At 43.2% G+C, this 15,641-nt stretch overlaps 1 protein-coding gene across 1 annotated transcript; it reads left to right on the top strand.

The window, feature by feature from the left end:
• The first annotated feature begins 1,170 nt into the window (after nucleotides 1-1,170).
• On the top strand, nucleotides 1,171-13,921 carry AMACR (alpha-methylacyl-CoA racemase). The gene is made up of 5 exons (XM_044431590.1): nucleotides 1,171-1,506; nucleotides 3,723-3,866; nucleotides 4,935-5,095; nucleotides 6,951-7,137; nucleotides 12,433-13,921. Exons 1-5 carry the CDS (start codon nucleotides 1,257-1,259, stop codon nucleotides 12,840-12,842), a joined length of 1,152 nt encoding a protein of 383 aa, XP_044287525.1. The 5' UTR covers nucleotides 1,171-1,256; the 3' UTR covers nucleotides 12,843-13,921.
• The last annotated feature ends 1,720 nt before the right edge of the window (nucleotides 13,922-15,641 follow it).

Raw genomic sequence — 15,641 nt, 5'->3', positions numbered from 1 at the left:
CGCATGTGTCACTGTCTCAAGGCAGTTGTTCTCCACGTAGGGGCGCAGCTGATGAATCAGCCGAAGCTGGAGGAAAGCGCTCCTCGCCACTGCTGTTACCTGAGCTTCCAGTGAAAGCTCAGGGTCGAGGAGCACTCCCAAGCTGCGGACCTTGTCCCTAAGAGGGAGTGCAACCCCATTCAGGGCCAGGTCAAATCCACCCTCTCCGAAGCCCGATCCGCCAACTAACAGGACCTCCGTCTTGTCTGGATTGAGCTTCAGTTTATTGGCCCTCATCCAGCCCATTTATGTTTACTATCTTTTTTCTGAACCCCTAAAAGAAAACTGAACTCTACTTCCGGAGTAACTTGAGGGCCTATCCACTCAAGCATTTGTATTGGCGTATCACATGCATTATAAGAAGCAACTTCGATTTGTTCTAGGCTGTTTCTAGCAAGTGAAAATATAATGTAAAATAAGTATTTTGCTTGGACTCAAAATATGGTCTACAATTCCGCACATGCCCGAGCAAGGAAGCCTAGTTAGAGGGATGCAGGGAGTTATAGGACTCCTCACCTCCCTCTACCCATGCCTTCCCCAACCTGGTGGCATTCAAAGGCATCTGGACCGCAACTCCCAGAATTCCCATCCAGCGGGGCCATTGACTGGGAATTCTGGATGTTGCAGTACAAACGTGTCTGGGAAGAACAACGGTTGGGAAAGTCTGATCTACAGGCTTGCACCCTTACTTTTCTACCTAACAATCCACTCTTCACAGAGGAAAGCATAAGGCTGCACACTCAGCATACCAAAACTAGGGGAAGTCCCAATGAACACATTTCTGCCCGCCCTCATGAAAGCTTGGGACTAGATGCCACCTCGTCATCCGATGAAGTGCACTGTGGTGCAGTAATAATAAAAATATGCTGCCAGGAATCTGTATGGTGCCACCCGACTGGGCCGTTATTGGCACATAGTGTCTCCCAAAACACGTGTCCTCAGGAGTGAAGTCCCGTGGACCACAAGCGCCCTCACTGTGACCCTTCGAAGCCAACCTTCGTCCCTACGACCCCTAAGCTAAGAGGCGCCCCCGCGTGTTTCGCTCGGCGGCCTCGACCTTTGGAATCGCCGCCCGGAGCTCGGCTCGCCTCACCCACCCCTAGGAGGAGGCGCAAAGGCGGCCCCGGCTAGCTGGGGTGGAGGCGTCCGCTCGCTCCCGGAGTCTTTCCTTCCGTCCCCGCCTCGCCTCGCCTCCTCCCGCCGCCGCCGCCGCCGCCATGGCGCTGCACGGGCTGCGAGTCCTGGAAATGGCGGGGCTGGCGCCGGCCCCGCTGTGCGGCCTTATTCTGGCCGACTTCGGGGCACAGGTGGTGCGGATTGACCGCTCGCCCCACACGGCCGTGGCCACGGACGTGCAAGGCCGTGGGAAGCGCTCGCTGGCGCTGGATTTGAAGCAGCCCCAGGGCTCCGCGACGCTGCGGAGGCTTTCCCGGACGGCGGACGTCCTTATCGAGCCCTTCCGACCAGGTGCCTCTTGGTATCCGCCGCTTGACGCGGCGTTGCTCTGACTTGGCACAAGACGACGGGGAGGATCGGGGAGGCGGAGTGGCCCCCTGCGCAGCCTTCCCCAACTGATGCCCCTCAGTTGTTGGGGGGCGGGGAATCCGCCCCGTTTTATCCGCCCCCAGCCAGCATGCTTAATGGCCAGACATTCTGGGAGTTGTAGTCTATCTGGAGGGCACCCGGTTGGGGAAAGCTGTTATAGAGCCGAGGACAGGAGTGTGGGCTGGGCTGCATGATCTGCGCTGACCTTAGGGGCCATGGGAATGAAGCTGTGGAAGGTATCACAAAAGAAATTTAAATACACAATCTGCCATAGTGCTGTAGATTGACCGGGTGACCTGTGTTGGTGCTCAGTCTGCTCTTCTCCAGGTGCGCACTGGAGATGGGCAATTTCAAGGCCCTGCTCGCTCTCTCTTGTTCCACTTCAAAGAGAGGACTGCTCTTCATAGAGTGGATATGGACATCCTAGTTGATGGAGAAATTTATATTACAAGTGCCCATGTTTGCAACATATCATAGGGCAGCCTTCCCCAACTTGGTATCCTCCAGCATTTGGCACTCCCATTATATGCCATTGCTGGTGGGGGCTGTGGCTCAAAATATGTGGAAGACGGATGGGGAGAGTTATTTTTGGGAAGACAGCAGAAGAGGGTGGATTCACATAATCATATTTTGTTTGTTCTCTGCTTGTTTGGGGAGGCTCCTGTCTTTACTCCCATCTCAAACGACACATACCCCTTTGCCCCTGGCCTGGTGCAAATGTTTCTGAGAATGGCCCTCTTAGACAAGAATTAGAAGAACTGGGGAAACCCTTTGTTCTGCTTTCGCTGTCACAATCTGCAAACTAGGAACTCTTCTCACCACTTTTGTGAAAGAGTTTCATTCAGAGGGAGTATTGTGATGTTCAAGTCCCTCAAACAAAAGGAACGATCTCACAAGTTATTAGGTCACTGTTTATAGATTAATCCATTTAAACAAGTATATATTCATGTGTTATTGTTCCATCTGAACCCTGCACTATAGCTTAATTTGGATTGTTAACCACGAACCACCCAGGAAGAGAAGTCATGGTTGTTAGGTTGAGAATTCTGGGTTGTGATTAATAGACCATAGTCCAGAGTTCACACAGAACAGTAACCCATGATTCATTGACAACCCATGTTCAGCCCCAATTGCATTTATTATTACAGTCTCACTGTTGTTTTCCTTCTATGAATCTGTTTACAGCTGATCAGGCCTTGTTCTCATGCACTGATTAGTTGTCCTTAGGAAACATTTCTAGTCTGGAAGAGCAAAATATATTGCTGAAGTAACACCTGTCCCGGCTTGTACACTGCTCATCTGAATACACTGTTTTCTCAAGCAGTTTTCCATCCAAGTGAAATGCCTTGCCATCACTGGAACTGAATTTCACTTTACATGTTTCTAGAAAGGTGGACTGTGGCTTGCACTACTTCTGTTGCCACTTCTTTGAGATGCCCAAAGCCACCTACAGAAAAAGTAGCAGGGGGTAGAAATGCCTTTGGCTTCTTGTCTCTGCCTTCCTTTCTCAAGTCTGTAGTTGAGGCTTTGCATCTCTTCCCCTGCAGAGATGCACAGACTTTCCTAACATCAGGATATCATGTGTGCCTTCCCACAGTGGGAGCAGAGATGAAGATGTTCCGACTCAAACATACAGAGAAACAAGATGGACTGAGCACTTGTGCTTCCCGCTGTTCCTACATTGGTGCTGCATCTGAAATTGCTCTAGTTTGTCTTTCTCAAAAGTTCAGAATAAAACAACAAAATAGGGGTGTGGAATGTGGTATTAAACAGGTACAGGACCTCAGCATTAATATAGAATTTTTTTAAAGGACCAGTTAGCAATTCTTCCATCATATTCAGTCTGTGTGCTCTGTTCAATACTGTTTATACGGCATTATCTTACGCGGCATGTGCTCTAGCAGTTCTTTAAAGCAACCAAAAATGGGTGGAGGCACTTACTTCTGGACTGGAGTGCATGGAAGGCAGCTCCGTGGATTTGTTCTGATCTGGAAACTAGTGTTTCTGCTTGTTTCTGAGGTTCCGCAACAGAATGAGCAAGGGCATGGTGATAGTCTTGGATATTGCTCAGTCATTCTCATTTGTGAATTTAATACTTTATTTTATACATGTGGTTGACTAGTTATCTCCCTGTTCAGGTGTCATGGAAAAACTTGGGTTGGGTCCAGATATCCTCCTGCAAGAGAACCCCAAACTCATCTATGCAAGACTAACTGGATTTGGCAATTCAGGAAAATGTTTCAGGTCGGCAGGTCATGACATCAACTATTTGGCCTTATCAGGTATGTTGTTGCATAATGTCCTCTTAAAAAGAAAAGAGTTGTCTCCTAGGTTAAATATTAAGTAACTTGAAGAACATTTCTGTTAACATAGTTTTAAATGGTTAGGGTGTTATGTATAGCTGCTCATGCATGTGTGTGAACATGTAGATACACTTGATCATGGGTCCTCAAACTACAGCCCATGGGCTGGATCCGGCCCACCATGCCCATTGATCCGGCCTGCCATAGCTTGCAACGCGTGCACGTGGCGCTTGCTCGCAAGGAGATCGCTTTGGACTCGCTCAGAGAAAAGGATCTCTGTGCACGCATGCCCCTGCCTTTCAGTGCACGTATGCGTGCGCCCCCTGCCCGCATCACCTTGGCAGCCCACACCCATCCCTGGAACCTTTCAGCTGGCCCCCTATTCAAAAGCTTGAGGACCCCTGCACTTGATAATAGTCCATCTTTGCTAAATTTTCAGCAACTGGCCAGTTAGAAAAATAAACCACGTGCGCAGCTTCTGATTCAGCCTTATAATGTATTGCGTTAGTTTTGCTTGTTAGAGTTGACATGTCGGCTTTACTTCATGATCCAGTCATCTATACAAATTACTGAAATGGTTAGCATGTTTGCTAAATATGGTTTTGACTAGACTGCTATGCCTACTTTCCATGGAGTAGAGTCTGTTGAACACAATGGAACTTGCTTCTGATCAGTAACATTTTTAAATGAAAAATATTTTGAAGCTTTAGAAAGCAAATTATAGGTGTTGATCAGAGAAAAAGCTTTGGTGAGAGGAATCCTTCAGTGGTTCTTTTGGCTGTAAGTTCCACTGTGCGTCCATCATCCTTCTTCCTGCTAATTTGCAATGGTCCCCTCCCTGCAGAGTAGATTGAACAGCCGTCAGCCTTAGAATGGAATAAAATAGAAACAGCTGGAGCCTTGATGAACATTTATATCTATGCTCAGAAGACATCATTATGAATTTCATTCCTGAGCACAACATTGTTTTTTGCAATGGCATGAGAAAAATTAATATCAATATTACATTGCATGGGTATCCTTTAAATATGTACTTAATGTATATAGGTGTCCTGTCAAAACTTGGCAGAAAAGATGAAAAACCTTATGCACCGCTCAATCTTTTGGCTGATTTTGCTGGTGGTGGCCTCATGTGTGCTTTGGGCATCATTATGGCACTCTATGAACGTACAAAATCTGGAAAAGGACAAGTAATTGATGCGAGCATGGTAAGATATTTTGTTTTAAAGGTAAACTTAAGACTATTAAAGAATACCATATATGCCGGCATATGAGGCAAGTTGCATTTAAGACAAGGACGATATTTTGGGATGCTATTCTGGTGTTTGTCGTATGTTGGGCATATAAGAGGAGCTCTAATTTTTGCTTTTATAAAGTTGTTTTATAAATAACATTCTACTATAGTTGACTCTGGACTGAAACTGGTCTAGTTCCATCTTAACTATCCTTTAGTTAAGATGGAACTAGATAACTACTTGCTATGCATGAGTTTTGTGTTAGCTAATTCTCGGCCCAGGGTTCAGAAAATTCCATAGTTAGAGAAATAATTATTATATTTTATTTATTTATTTAGAATTTTTGTATGCCGTCCCATCACTTGAGCCTTGGGACGGCTTACATACAATAAATAAACATAATACAAATAGTGCAAATAAAATCCAGATTCACCCTGGCTGCAAATTAAAACCTATAGATGATATTAAAAGTTGTTAAAATATTGTTTAAATAAAAAGGTCTTGGCCTGGCGCCGAAAAACAAATAACGACGGCGCCAGGCGGACCTCTCTGGGGAGCGCATTCCACAGGTGGGGCGCCTAATTGTGGGTGCTGATGCTTATAAGGACTTACTATAGTACCATATTGGATATGCTTGGGCGTGTCCAAATCATGTTACCTGTTTCTCAACAGATGTCAAAAGCAAGCCTTACTCTCTACCCCCTTTTTCCTCTCCAGCACTTAGATGACACCTTGGAAGCACAGTCCATTATTAGAACTGTATAGGTTACAAAACAGCATAGATCAAAGTCCCGTTTTTTTTGAGATGTGGAGGACACACCTGCCCATGTGAAGGCTTCAATCCAAACACAGGCATCCCCTCCTTCCCTCCATTTCAGGAGGATTCTCACTCCACCTTAAGGTGGCTTTTGAGGGCTAGATGGTGGGAATGCTGGACATTTGAGAACAGTAGCCCAGTTGTTTTCACTTGTACTGGTATTGGCATGCTAGAAACAAGTGCCCATTCCAGATCAATTGCACATTTGGTGACAAAGAAGTTGTGGCTAGATGCAAGCTGGTTCTGCCCTTAGGTCCTGCCAACTGACATTTTCTAGGTGCTGGCTGATTACCAAGATGTGTTGTGGTTTTGTCTTTGAACCCAGGCAGCATGGCTTATTGCAGGAGGAAACAACCCTTCAATAAAAGATGGAATGGTTTAGGGCTATTGGAAGGTTGTTTTCCCCTGCAACAAGCCATGCCACCTGATGTTAGATAACACTGTTACAGGAACCCTTTGAAAACTCCTCCTCTGCCCCCAACGTGTCTGGACTGCACCTGACCAAGGACACCCCACTGCCAAGATAGCAGATTTAGCACCCCAACTCACCCAAATGCCGAATCAGGTTACACATTATTGTAAGGGAGGGAGGGCAAGACAGAGTATGGAAAAGAAAGGTAAGGAGGGCAGTGATAGCAACAAAGTTATAAAATATCAGCAGATTACAAAATCCCACTCACAAGCACACACAGTCCTTGTGGCATCCTAGAGGCAAGAGTAATAACATTAACCCTAAACTACACTTTACCTATAACAGGCCCCCTGCTATGAAGACTGCAATGTTTGGTCAGGGAGTGACACCTCTCACTACATCAAGACTAGCAGAAAACAAAAGAGTTTATTGTTAGTGTAGGGTGTTATCTCAGTCACTAGAAGGACTTATCAATCTGAGAAATGTCTCTTTTGTCTGTTACGTTTATATCCTGCCATTCCTCTAAGGAGGCATACATGATCCTCTTCCTTGTCAATATGTTCCTATTAATATTATTTTTAATATATTGTATCTTTAAGGTTGAAGGCGTAGCATACCTAAGCTCTTTTCTGTGGAAATCGCAAAACCAGGGCCTATGGAACAGGCCCCGTGGGGAGAACTTGCTGGACAGTGGTGCCCCTTTCTATGAAACTTACAAAACTGCAGATGGGAAATTCATGGCTGTTGGTGCCATTGAGCCACAGTTCTATGAACAGCTCATCCATGGTAAGCTAGTCTACGTTGTTCTTTTAAGGAGGAAAGAAAGCTTTTCATACTGTTGGTAGTGTTTGTGCATCACTTTAATGGGCACATTGGTTGGCCATCTTTATCGTCACTGGTTGAACAGCAAATATTGCATATTACAGATGGAGAATCTAAGGCTCCGACAATAGGATTTTCCCTAGGTCATCCAATGGGCTTACTGCAGCTGCATACACTCATATTCAAAATCTCGGTCTGCTGGAGGATTGTGGCCAAGCTTCCAGGTTCCCCAGAGAAGTGGGAGCTTTCTTTGAGTAACCATTTTTTCTAATTGAAAGAAAGAACTGTATATGTATTTTTAAAGAATCATTTTGCAGACTTTATGAGTACAGAGAAGCAAGATATATACCTCATCTTGGCCATTTTGGCTAATGGGCAGGATAGAAATCAAATCAATCAATCAATCTGTGGTAATCCATACCATTTGGATTATTGCAATATATTATACATGGGGCTGCCTTGAAAACAGTATGGAAGCTTCAGCTGGTCCAAAACAGGGCAATGAGATTGTTAACAGGAACGGGCCAATGTAATATTATGCCAATATATTTCCATCTGCACAGGCTGGTGGACCAGGACCAGTTCAGAGGGATGGCATGATCAATTTAAGCCCTAAAATGTTTGAGACCAAGTTAAAGGAGAGATCGTTTCCTTCCATAAATACCTGCCTGGACCCTAAGATCAGCTTTGGGGGGCTTTCTCTAAAGGAAATGAGGTAGGGGGCTAGTAAGAAGAGGGTTTTTTCCACTTGGGGATTAAGCTTCCTGGAAAGGCTTGCCTGGCACCCTTGTTGTGCTCTTTTTGGCACTTCCCTGCTTTTCCAGGTACTTTAGTATTTCTGTTTCTGTTTTTTTACATCTGTTATTGTACATTAAATCTTTGCATTGCTGCTAGGTTTTACATAGCTATTTTTATTTATATACTTATAAACCTTTGATTTTTATTTTACTGTGTAGTGTTTTATGATTTTAATTGTGATCCTCCCAGAGAACTTTGGTTGGGCAGTATAAAAAAGTAGTATATGAATAAAATGTGCAGCTCCAGTTAACATGGATCCTGTTGCAAGCAGACTGCAGCTTGAAATGCTGTGGATAAATATTGTTCTTAATGATAAAGCTTTTGGAAAAATACTGGACATTCAGAGGAGGAAGAGGAGGATTATTCACATGTGTAAATGGGATAGCAGCGTCCAAAGGCAAAGTTAAGAAAAATCCTGTGCTTTGTAGTTCATAATCTGTGTTCTCTCTCTCTCTCTCATTTTTGGCTAACCTTTTCATTGGATGTTTGGGATGGAAGAGGAAAGTTTGTTTTTAATTATGTCACCTGCTTCAGTGATTACCCCCCTAAAGCATAAAGCAATTATTAGGTTAACATATTTTAAAATAATGATTCCTCTTTAAAAAGGTAATTCAGTAATTTAAATAGCTACGCTTCAGTCCACATTATAGGGATGCAGGTGGCGCAGTGGTTTAAACTGCTGTGCTGCTGGGCTGGTTGATCAAAAGGTCGCCAGTTCAAATATGCACAATGGGGTGAGTTCCTGTTGCTCCGTCCCAGCTCCTGCCGACCTTGCAGTTCGAAAGCATGCAAATGCAAGTAGATAAAAAGGTGCTACTTTGTTGGGAAGGTAACAGCATTCCATGTACTTTGGTGTTTAGTCATGCCGGCCGCATGATCACGGAGACTGTCTACGGACAAACGCTGGCTCCCTCGGCTAGGAAACGAAGATGAGCACTGCCCCCCAGAGTCAGACATGACTGGCTTTAATGTCAAGGGGAAAACTTTACCTTTTTACCTTTAGTCCGCTTTATGCCACCCTTTTTGCCTTGCTTTAGAAAATTAAAGCTATTCATTATGCTGTCGTGAAGTAGAGTTCATTCACATAGCATAATGATATCAACAAAGTAGTCCATTCAGTTCTGCAGAACAGTGTAGGAACTCCTGAACAGTAAGTTCACAAACATTGAGCAACCAGTTCTGCATCTGCCATTATGTTTAGATTCCACTTCCTTGTGGACTACTTGTGGACTGTGTTCTTTTTTTCTTTCCATGCTTCCAGGTGTATCCCCCTGCTAGTGCCATTAGTGGTGGATGGAACAATCCTGTGCCCACTAGACAGCACCCAGGAGGTCATAGGATCATGTGGATTCCAATCTCTGAGGCTGGAATAGAGCTGAGCTTCAGCATTCAGTTCTCTTGCCCCACCCTTGCAGCTGGTGTGGAAAGAGCCACATTGGCTGCTTTTCCAAAGGCATAAGAGCAACCTCAGAGAAGGGGCTTAGGGGGCATTTGGAGGTGAGGAGAAACTGACAGTGACAAGATCCAGCATGCCCTTGCAGGGTTCCAATCCTCTCCCCACCCCACCCCACCCCTCCAAAGTGCTACGATTAGATTACTGGTGTTAGTTTTCTCTCTGCTTTGCAAAACGAGAGGAGTAGAAAGGCACACTTTACCTTCATGCTCCAACACCCTGCATAGGATGCCTGTAACCCTCCAAATGCTGCATTGCACCTTAGGCTTTATATCCGTAGCTGTATTCCTCATCACAGTACTGGAAGTTCGTCAACAGTGTGCAAAGCCTGAACTCCAGCCAAGGCTGTATGTCTTGAATGAACCTGCTGCAGTCCGCACACTGGTGACGAGGGTGATACTGGCACGGCTCCCAGTATTTTCCTTCATTCAAATATTTGCATCCCACTTTTTCATTTTACACAATCTGTAAGATGGCATCTTATCAGTAGATAAGTATAATAAAAGAACAATGTAATCACAGCGCTAGTAGCAATAAAACAGCAGAACTGAAAAGGAACATAAAATCCGCAACAAATTCTCTGCTACCCAAAAACTTAGATGCAAATGAGAGGTGTTTTTCCTGCATAATTTAGGATGCGATCCTATGCATATTTACACAAAACAAAGTAGGGCACTCTGCACAGGAAAAAGTACAAAGGAGGGCATCCTAAATCTTCTTCTGTGAGAAGAAGAAAAGAAAATGAAAGGTATGGGGCTAGAGCCAGAATTGTTCATTTTGCTTATAACTGTGGAACAATGCAGTGATTATTGGCCAGTCAGTGTTCCATAATAAAATGTTTTTATGTGTTTTTTCTAGGACACCGTACAGCAAACCTAGAATAGTTTTCACTGGGTTTTCCTCAGTTGTAATTTTTTTGTATATTTGCTTAATGTGATTATATTTATATAGCTTCATATAGGACATGCTTTATCTAAAGGTAAAAACAGATTTATAATACTTACATTCCCATAAAATTATTTAAAGCACTATAGTATATACCCATGGGTAATTTACTGTTACTTTAATTTCCTGTTACTCATATTTGCTTGTACTCAGTTCAGTTAAGGTTAAATTTGATATATATGGAAACGTACCAAGCAGTTTCATACCAGAGTAGGCTGTTTTACTTTCTAGACACCCCGCACACATTATAGGAGGTCAGCCATAGAAGCTTGAGAGCATACTTTTCTTCTTTCAACCATGTGGACTTAATAAACAGAGCAAAATGAAGTTTCTTGAATGTCTGGACTATGGGGTCAAAACTTTTGCACTTCCTGGTTTGTCAGGCCAAGAACCTGGGATAGGCAAACTTTGGAGCCTGTGCATATTTGGCAATTTGAGACACTTGCCTGAGCGCACTGAATGGGTGCACTGCAGATGAAAGCATCCGTGTGAAGCCACGTGCCGTCTTCATTTCCTCAAATGTTTCTGAGCCTCATGTGTGGCACAAGGACATTCCTGGGGAAAGAAGAGGCCTTCTCTTTGCTCTGCCTGGCTGCCAGTAAGAAACTTTATTATTTAAGTAGCTATGATCATCACTGTATTGAAAAAGAAGAGGGGAGGGCACCTTGGCAGGAGGAGTGCATTTAGTGTCCACAGGCACATGTTACCTAGCCCTGCATTAGACCTTGCCTAAACTTTGTGGAGAGGCAAAAACAAAAGCTGGTACTCCAGGAAGCATTTTCTTCCAGTCCACTCTCTTCTTTCAGAGAGCCTTATGGCTAATCGGGCAGTATATAAGTTGAATAAATAAATAATGTCATTTCTATTATTGCCGATCAGGTGCCCTCCAGACTGTTGGAACTACAACTTCCATCAGCCCTGGCCAGGTATACACCATTATTGGGGATGGTGGGGAATATAGTTATAACATGTGGAGGGTTCCCCTATCAGTTCCTGCTCATTTTTACAGGAGCAGCTCGAGATCGAGCTGTGCACAAGGCAAAAGTTTATATAAGTGAAAGCAGAATTGCAGCACGAATGCTCATTGTCCATAGACTGCTTTATCTGCAGCATTGCCTTTCAGAGCTGGACTTCGCCTTATGGGTACTCCTGCCTCAATAAATTGGTTGGTATTTTTTGCTACTCTGGACTCACATTGTTAGTCTTTTGAAGTAAGACTAATGGCTTGGGTCCTGGTTAACTAAAGGAGCGCTTACGTCCATATGTGCCCGCCCGCCCCTTGAGATCAGCGGGAGAGGCCCTTCTCCAGGAACCCTCCGTGAAGGATATTAGGAGGGTGAGTACTCGGAGGAGGGCTTTCTCTGCGGTGGCGCCCAATCTATGGAATGCGCTCCCCAGAGAGGTCCGCCTGGCGCCATCATTATTTGTTTTTCGGTGCCAGGCCAAGACCTTTTTATTTAAACATCATTTTAATTGCTAATATCATTTATTTATTTTACATTTTTGGCCAGGACATCTCCAATTATATTGTTTTAATATTGTGATTATTTATTTATTGTTGTGAGCCCCCCCAAGGCTTCGGCGAATGGGGCGGCATAGAAGCTTTCTAAATAGAGAGAGAGAGAGAGAGCGCGCGCGCGCGAGCTGTGGTTCTTTTTTTTAGTGGGTAATATCTACAGGTTCCTAGAATGTGGTTAGCTGTGGAACAACAAAGATGCTGCAGTAGGATGTGTGACTGAAACTACCTGGAGTTCCTTTTTTTGGTTAGTCAGAAGCTGTCATATCAATAATGAGTTCTGAATAATGATTGTGCAAAGAAGTTTGTGCATTACCACATTACATATTATGTTAAGTTAGCCTTGAAGTCGCGTCTGACCCATACATTAAAAAAAATTACATATACTGATAGGTAAATAAGCAATATGTGTATCCAACCTTCTTTTGAAATTCTTGGTGTCAGTTTATAATCTATAACCTTAAGTCTGTTTCTGGTTGCTAGTAATAAATAATCTTCCTGGCAAAACTGAGTGAACTAAATTGGTCCTTTTAAATTATTTCTTCAGGTCTTGGGCTAGATTCGCAGAAACTTCCCGGTCAGATGAGTTTCAGTGACTGGCCTGAAATGAAGAAGATATTTGTGGAAGTATTCTCAAAGAAAACCCAAAAAGAATGGTGTGAAATCTTTGATAACACTGATGCCTGTGTGACACCAGTTTTGACTTTCGACAAAGTTGCTTCATATCCACACAATAAAGAGCGTGGTTCTTTTTTAAAGAATGATCAGGAGGAGATAAGTCCTAGGCCAGCCCCTCTTTTATCCAGGACCCCCGCTACCCCAACATCCAAAAGGGATCCGTTTATAGGAGAGCATTCCAAAGAGATCCTCTTGGAATATGGTTTTTCCGAGGAAGAGATTTCACAACTCTGCTCTCTCAGGGTTATTGAAGTCAATATACCAAAAGCTAACTTGTAGTATAAAACATTACAAGTCAGGAGTCCTACACTGGCATTGGAAGTTTTAGGTCTTCTTTTCCAGAGGATGCTTAAAAGGATAATATTGCTGTTTGGAGTGGAGGTAGATTCCCTGCTATCTTCAGCTGTGTATGCTTGGAAGAAGCTGGCATCTCTGCAGGTGCTTCTTGAGAGCAATGCATTTAGGATATGGAGAATAAAGCACTAGCTGGTCATGACTAACACTGATCCATGTAAAATACAACAAATGAATGGTTGACTTATTTTTGTTCTTCCCTTAAAGCTCACAACCTAGAAGCATTTTCAGAATTGCCTTAAACATGTTCACTTACAGAGCAAAGGTTACAGCACTTCATCTCTTTCTTCAGTGCACTTATTCTAGAAGGAAGGAACTATAATGCCCCTTTAAAAACAAGCAAGCAAAAAAAAAAAAAATTTGGGTGGAGTAAGGTGGACATTTCACTTCGTTTTATTGCCCTTTAAGAGAAAGTACACAAAGTACAATCCTTCATTGCTTACCTCCCTCTATTCTAGAGGAAAGGTACTGCAATATTCCTAGCATCTTCAAAATGTACGTGAAATAGAGGAAACAAGATTTTATGTTGTTTGTTTTACTGCCCTGTAACAACGCATATACGTACTACAAGTCTTGGGTATTGAAGGGATGGGCACTGGTGTATTTTTGCTCAGCCACCTGTCACCTCATGCCAGGGTTTCCTTCCCTACCCCAAGCAAACTCTGGCCTATTTTATATCAGGATTGGCCACATGGCATGGGAATATTATTGGTGTTCACACGCCAGGTTGTGATTTGAATTAATTATTTTATGTGATGATCTCAGTGAAGAATTTGTAGCTTATTTGGTTTCGCCCTTTGGATATTGTGTTTGCAGTTTGTATAATTTCATTGTGGCAAGCAACCCTTTTGAAATTCATGTAACTGAATATTCTTCAGATTAACTACTGGGATTCCTGAATTTGTAATTTATACTGTAATTACCTAAAGATCTAGGCTTTTTATCAACTGTGTTAATACAATTTTAAAACTTACAAATAAAAGTACAAATTAATTTTCAGTGTATTTTGGAAATTGGATTGTATGATTACTAATTCAGTATATATTGAATACCTGCATTTAAACCTGGACTACTACTGAAGATGACTTCAGTTCCATATAGTCGATGAATGATTTGTAATCATAAAAGCCTTTAGTGCAGCTGCTGCTTCCATCAGTTGGTATGTGCAGCTTCATTTTGGAGGCTTATGATACGTTGTATAGAGATCTAGGCATGCATGCACGCACGCATACACAGAGTAGGTTTCACTGGAATGCAGCAAGCACAGGTAGTCTCTCCTTCATTGCAAAGCAGCATCAGTGCAGAGGGCCCAAAATTTGAACATCCACTTGCTTTTCATGCGGCTTTTCTCTGGCAGGGTCGCATCCTATCTTGTCCCCTTCAGTAACTATTGCTTGGAAGCATGTTCCCATACACCATTGCCTGAGGAGAAGTCTCGAGTTCAGTGGAATATACTTCAAAGCAACTGTGCATGGAATTATAATCTACATCTGCAGAATATCTGCCTTTTTTTTGCAGAGGACTTCACAACAGCTTTATAAAGCAGAAACTTTAAAGCTCCTTCAGCCCAAGAGTAAAATTTTAGTGAAGCTTTCGTGGGCCACGTTCAATGAGTGAGTGGAGCTGAAGGCAAAATGGAATGGGGGGCTGATGTCAAAATACCAGCCTATTTTCGATAAATGTTCTTATTGCTAGTAGAGGAGGCATTTTAACTCTGGAATAGGAAGAAAAATCATGTAAAATTGGGAAAGCATCTGATGATCTGTCAGGAGGAAAGATGATGTGGCCATCTGAAGGGCCATGGTAAGCCAAATTGGGTGGGCCAGATATTGCCTGTGGGAGTGAGGTTCTACATATATGCTATAAAGTGAGTTGCTATTCCACTTGGCAATTGAGAAACTGAGACTATGTGATGGTGCATGACGTGGCCAGAACCCACCATAAGTGTTTGATAGAGATGTGATCAGACTTTAGGTTTCCCACATTCAAGTCCAGTGCTATGGCTGTCTTGCTTTTTGGTCTTTTCATTATGCTCAGGTAAGTCCTCTGTGTGGCTCCTAGTTTTATTCTTAGCCTTGGATAAATGATAGACAATTATTACTAGTAGTAGAAGCAGTAAATGAATTTCATAGAAAAGTAAAATTACTTTGCACTCACTAGCTGGAATAATGGAAATGGAAAGCATTATATATGTGTCCTTAAGCAAAAGGGGTAAGACTTCTAACTTAATAAATGCTGAAAATCAAGGGAAGGACCTGGAAATTAATCTGGGGAATATGGTCTGCAGGAAACAAAGCCAAGAATCGGTTCAAGATTAAATGCCAGAGTAAGGCTTGTGGATCTTGTGCTTTTTTCCCCTCTCACAGCCTTCAGGGTTCTGCCAAACAGTTTTGCTCAGCAAACTATTGTCTGAAATAAAGTAGCAGAAAGGAGACTGTTTCTGGCATCCACAGAAATGTGACATCTGCTCAGATCCTGGCTGTTCAGTGAATGGATAGAAACAGCCTAGGAGACCATTCTTTCTGAGCAATAAAAATAGCTTTGTTTTTGGGATCCTAACCTGTGAGAGTTGTATACAAACAGCACACATTTTTCCTCTCTTGGAGATAATCCTCCAGTCATAATGATCTGGGAACATTCCAGTTAACCAAGAGCTCTAATGGTGCTAATCTTCCAAAGCTGGCACACACGCACACTCACACAGCTGCCGACTCCTCCACCTCT

The sequence above is a fragment of the Varanus komodoensis genome, unplaced genomic scaffold, assembly GCF_004798865.1.
Source record: "Varanus komodoensis strain SLA01 unplaced genomic scaffold, ASM479886v1 scaffold22, whole genome shotgun sequence".
Lineage (NCBI taxonomy): Eukaryota > Metazoa > Chordata > Lepidosauria > Squamata > Varanidae > Varanus > Varanus komodoensis.
This window is presented reverse-complemented; position numbering and strand designations above follow the sequence as displayed.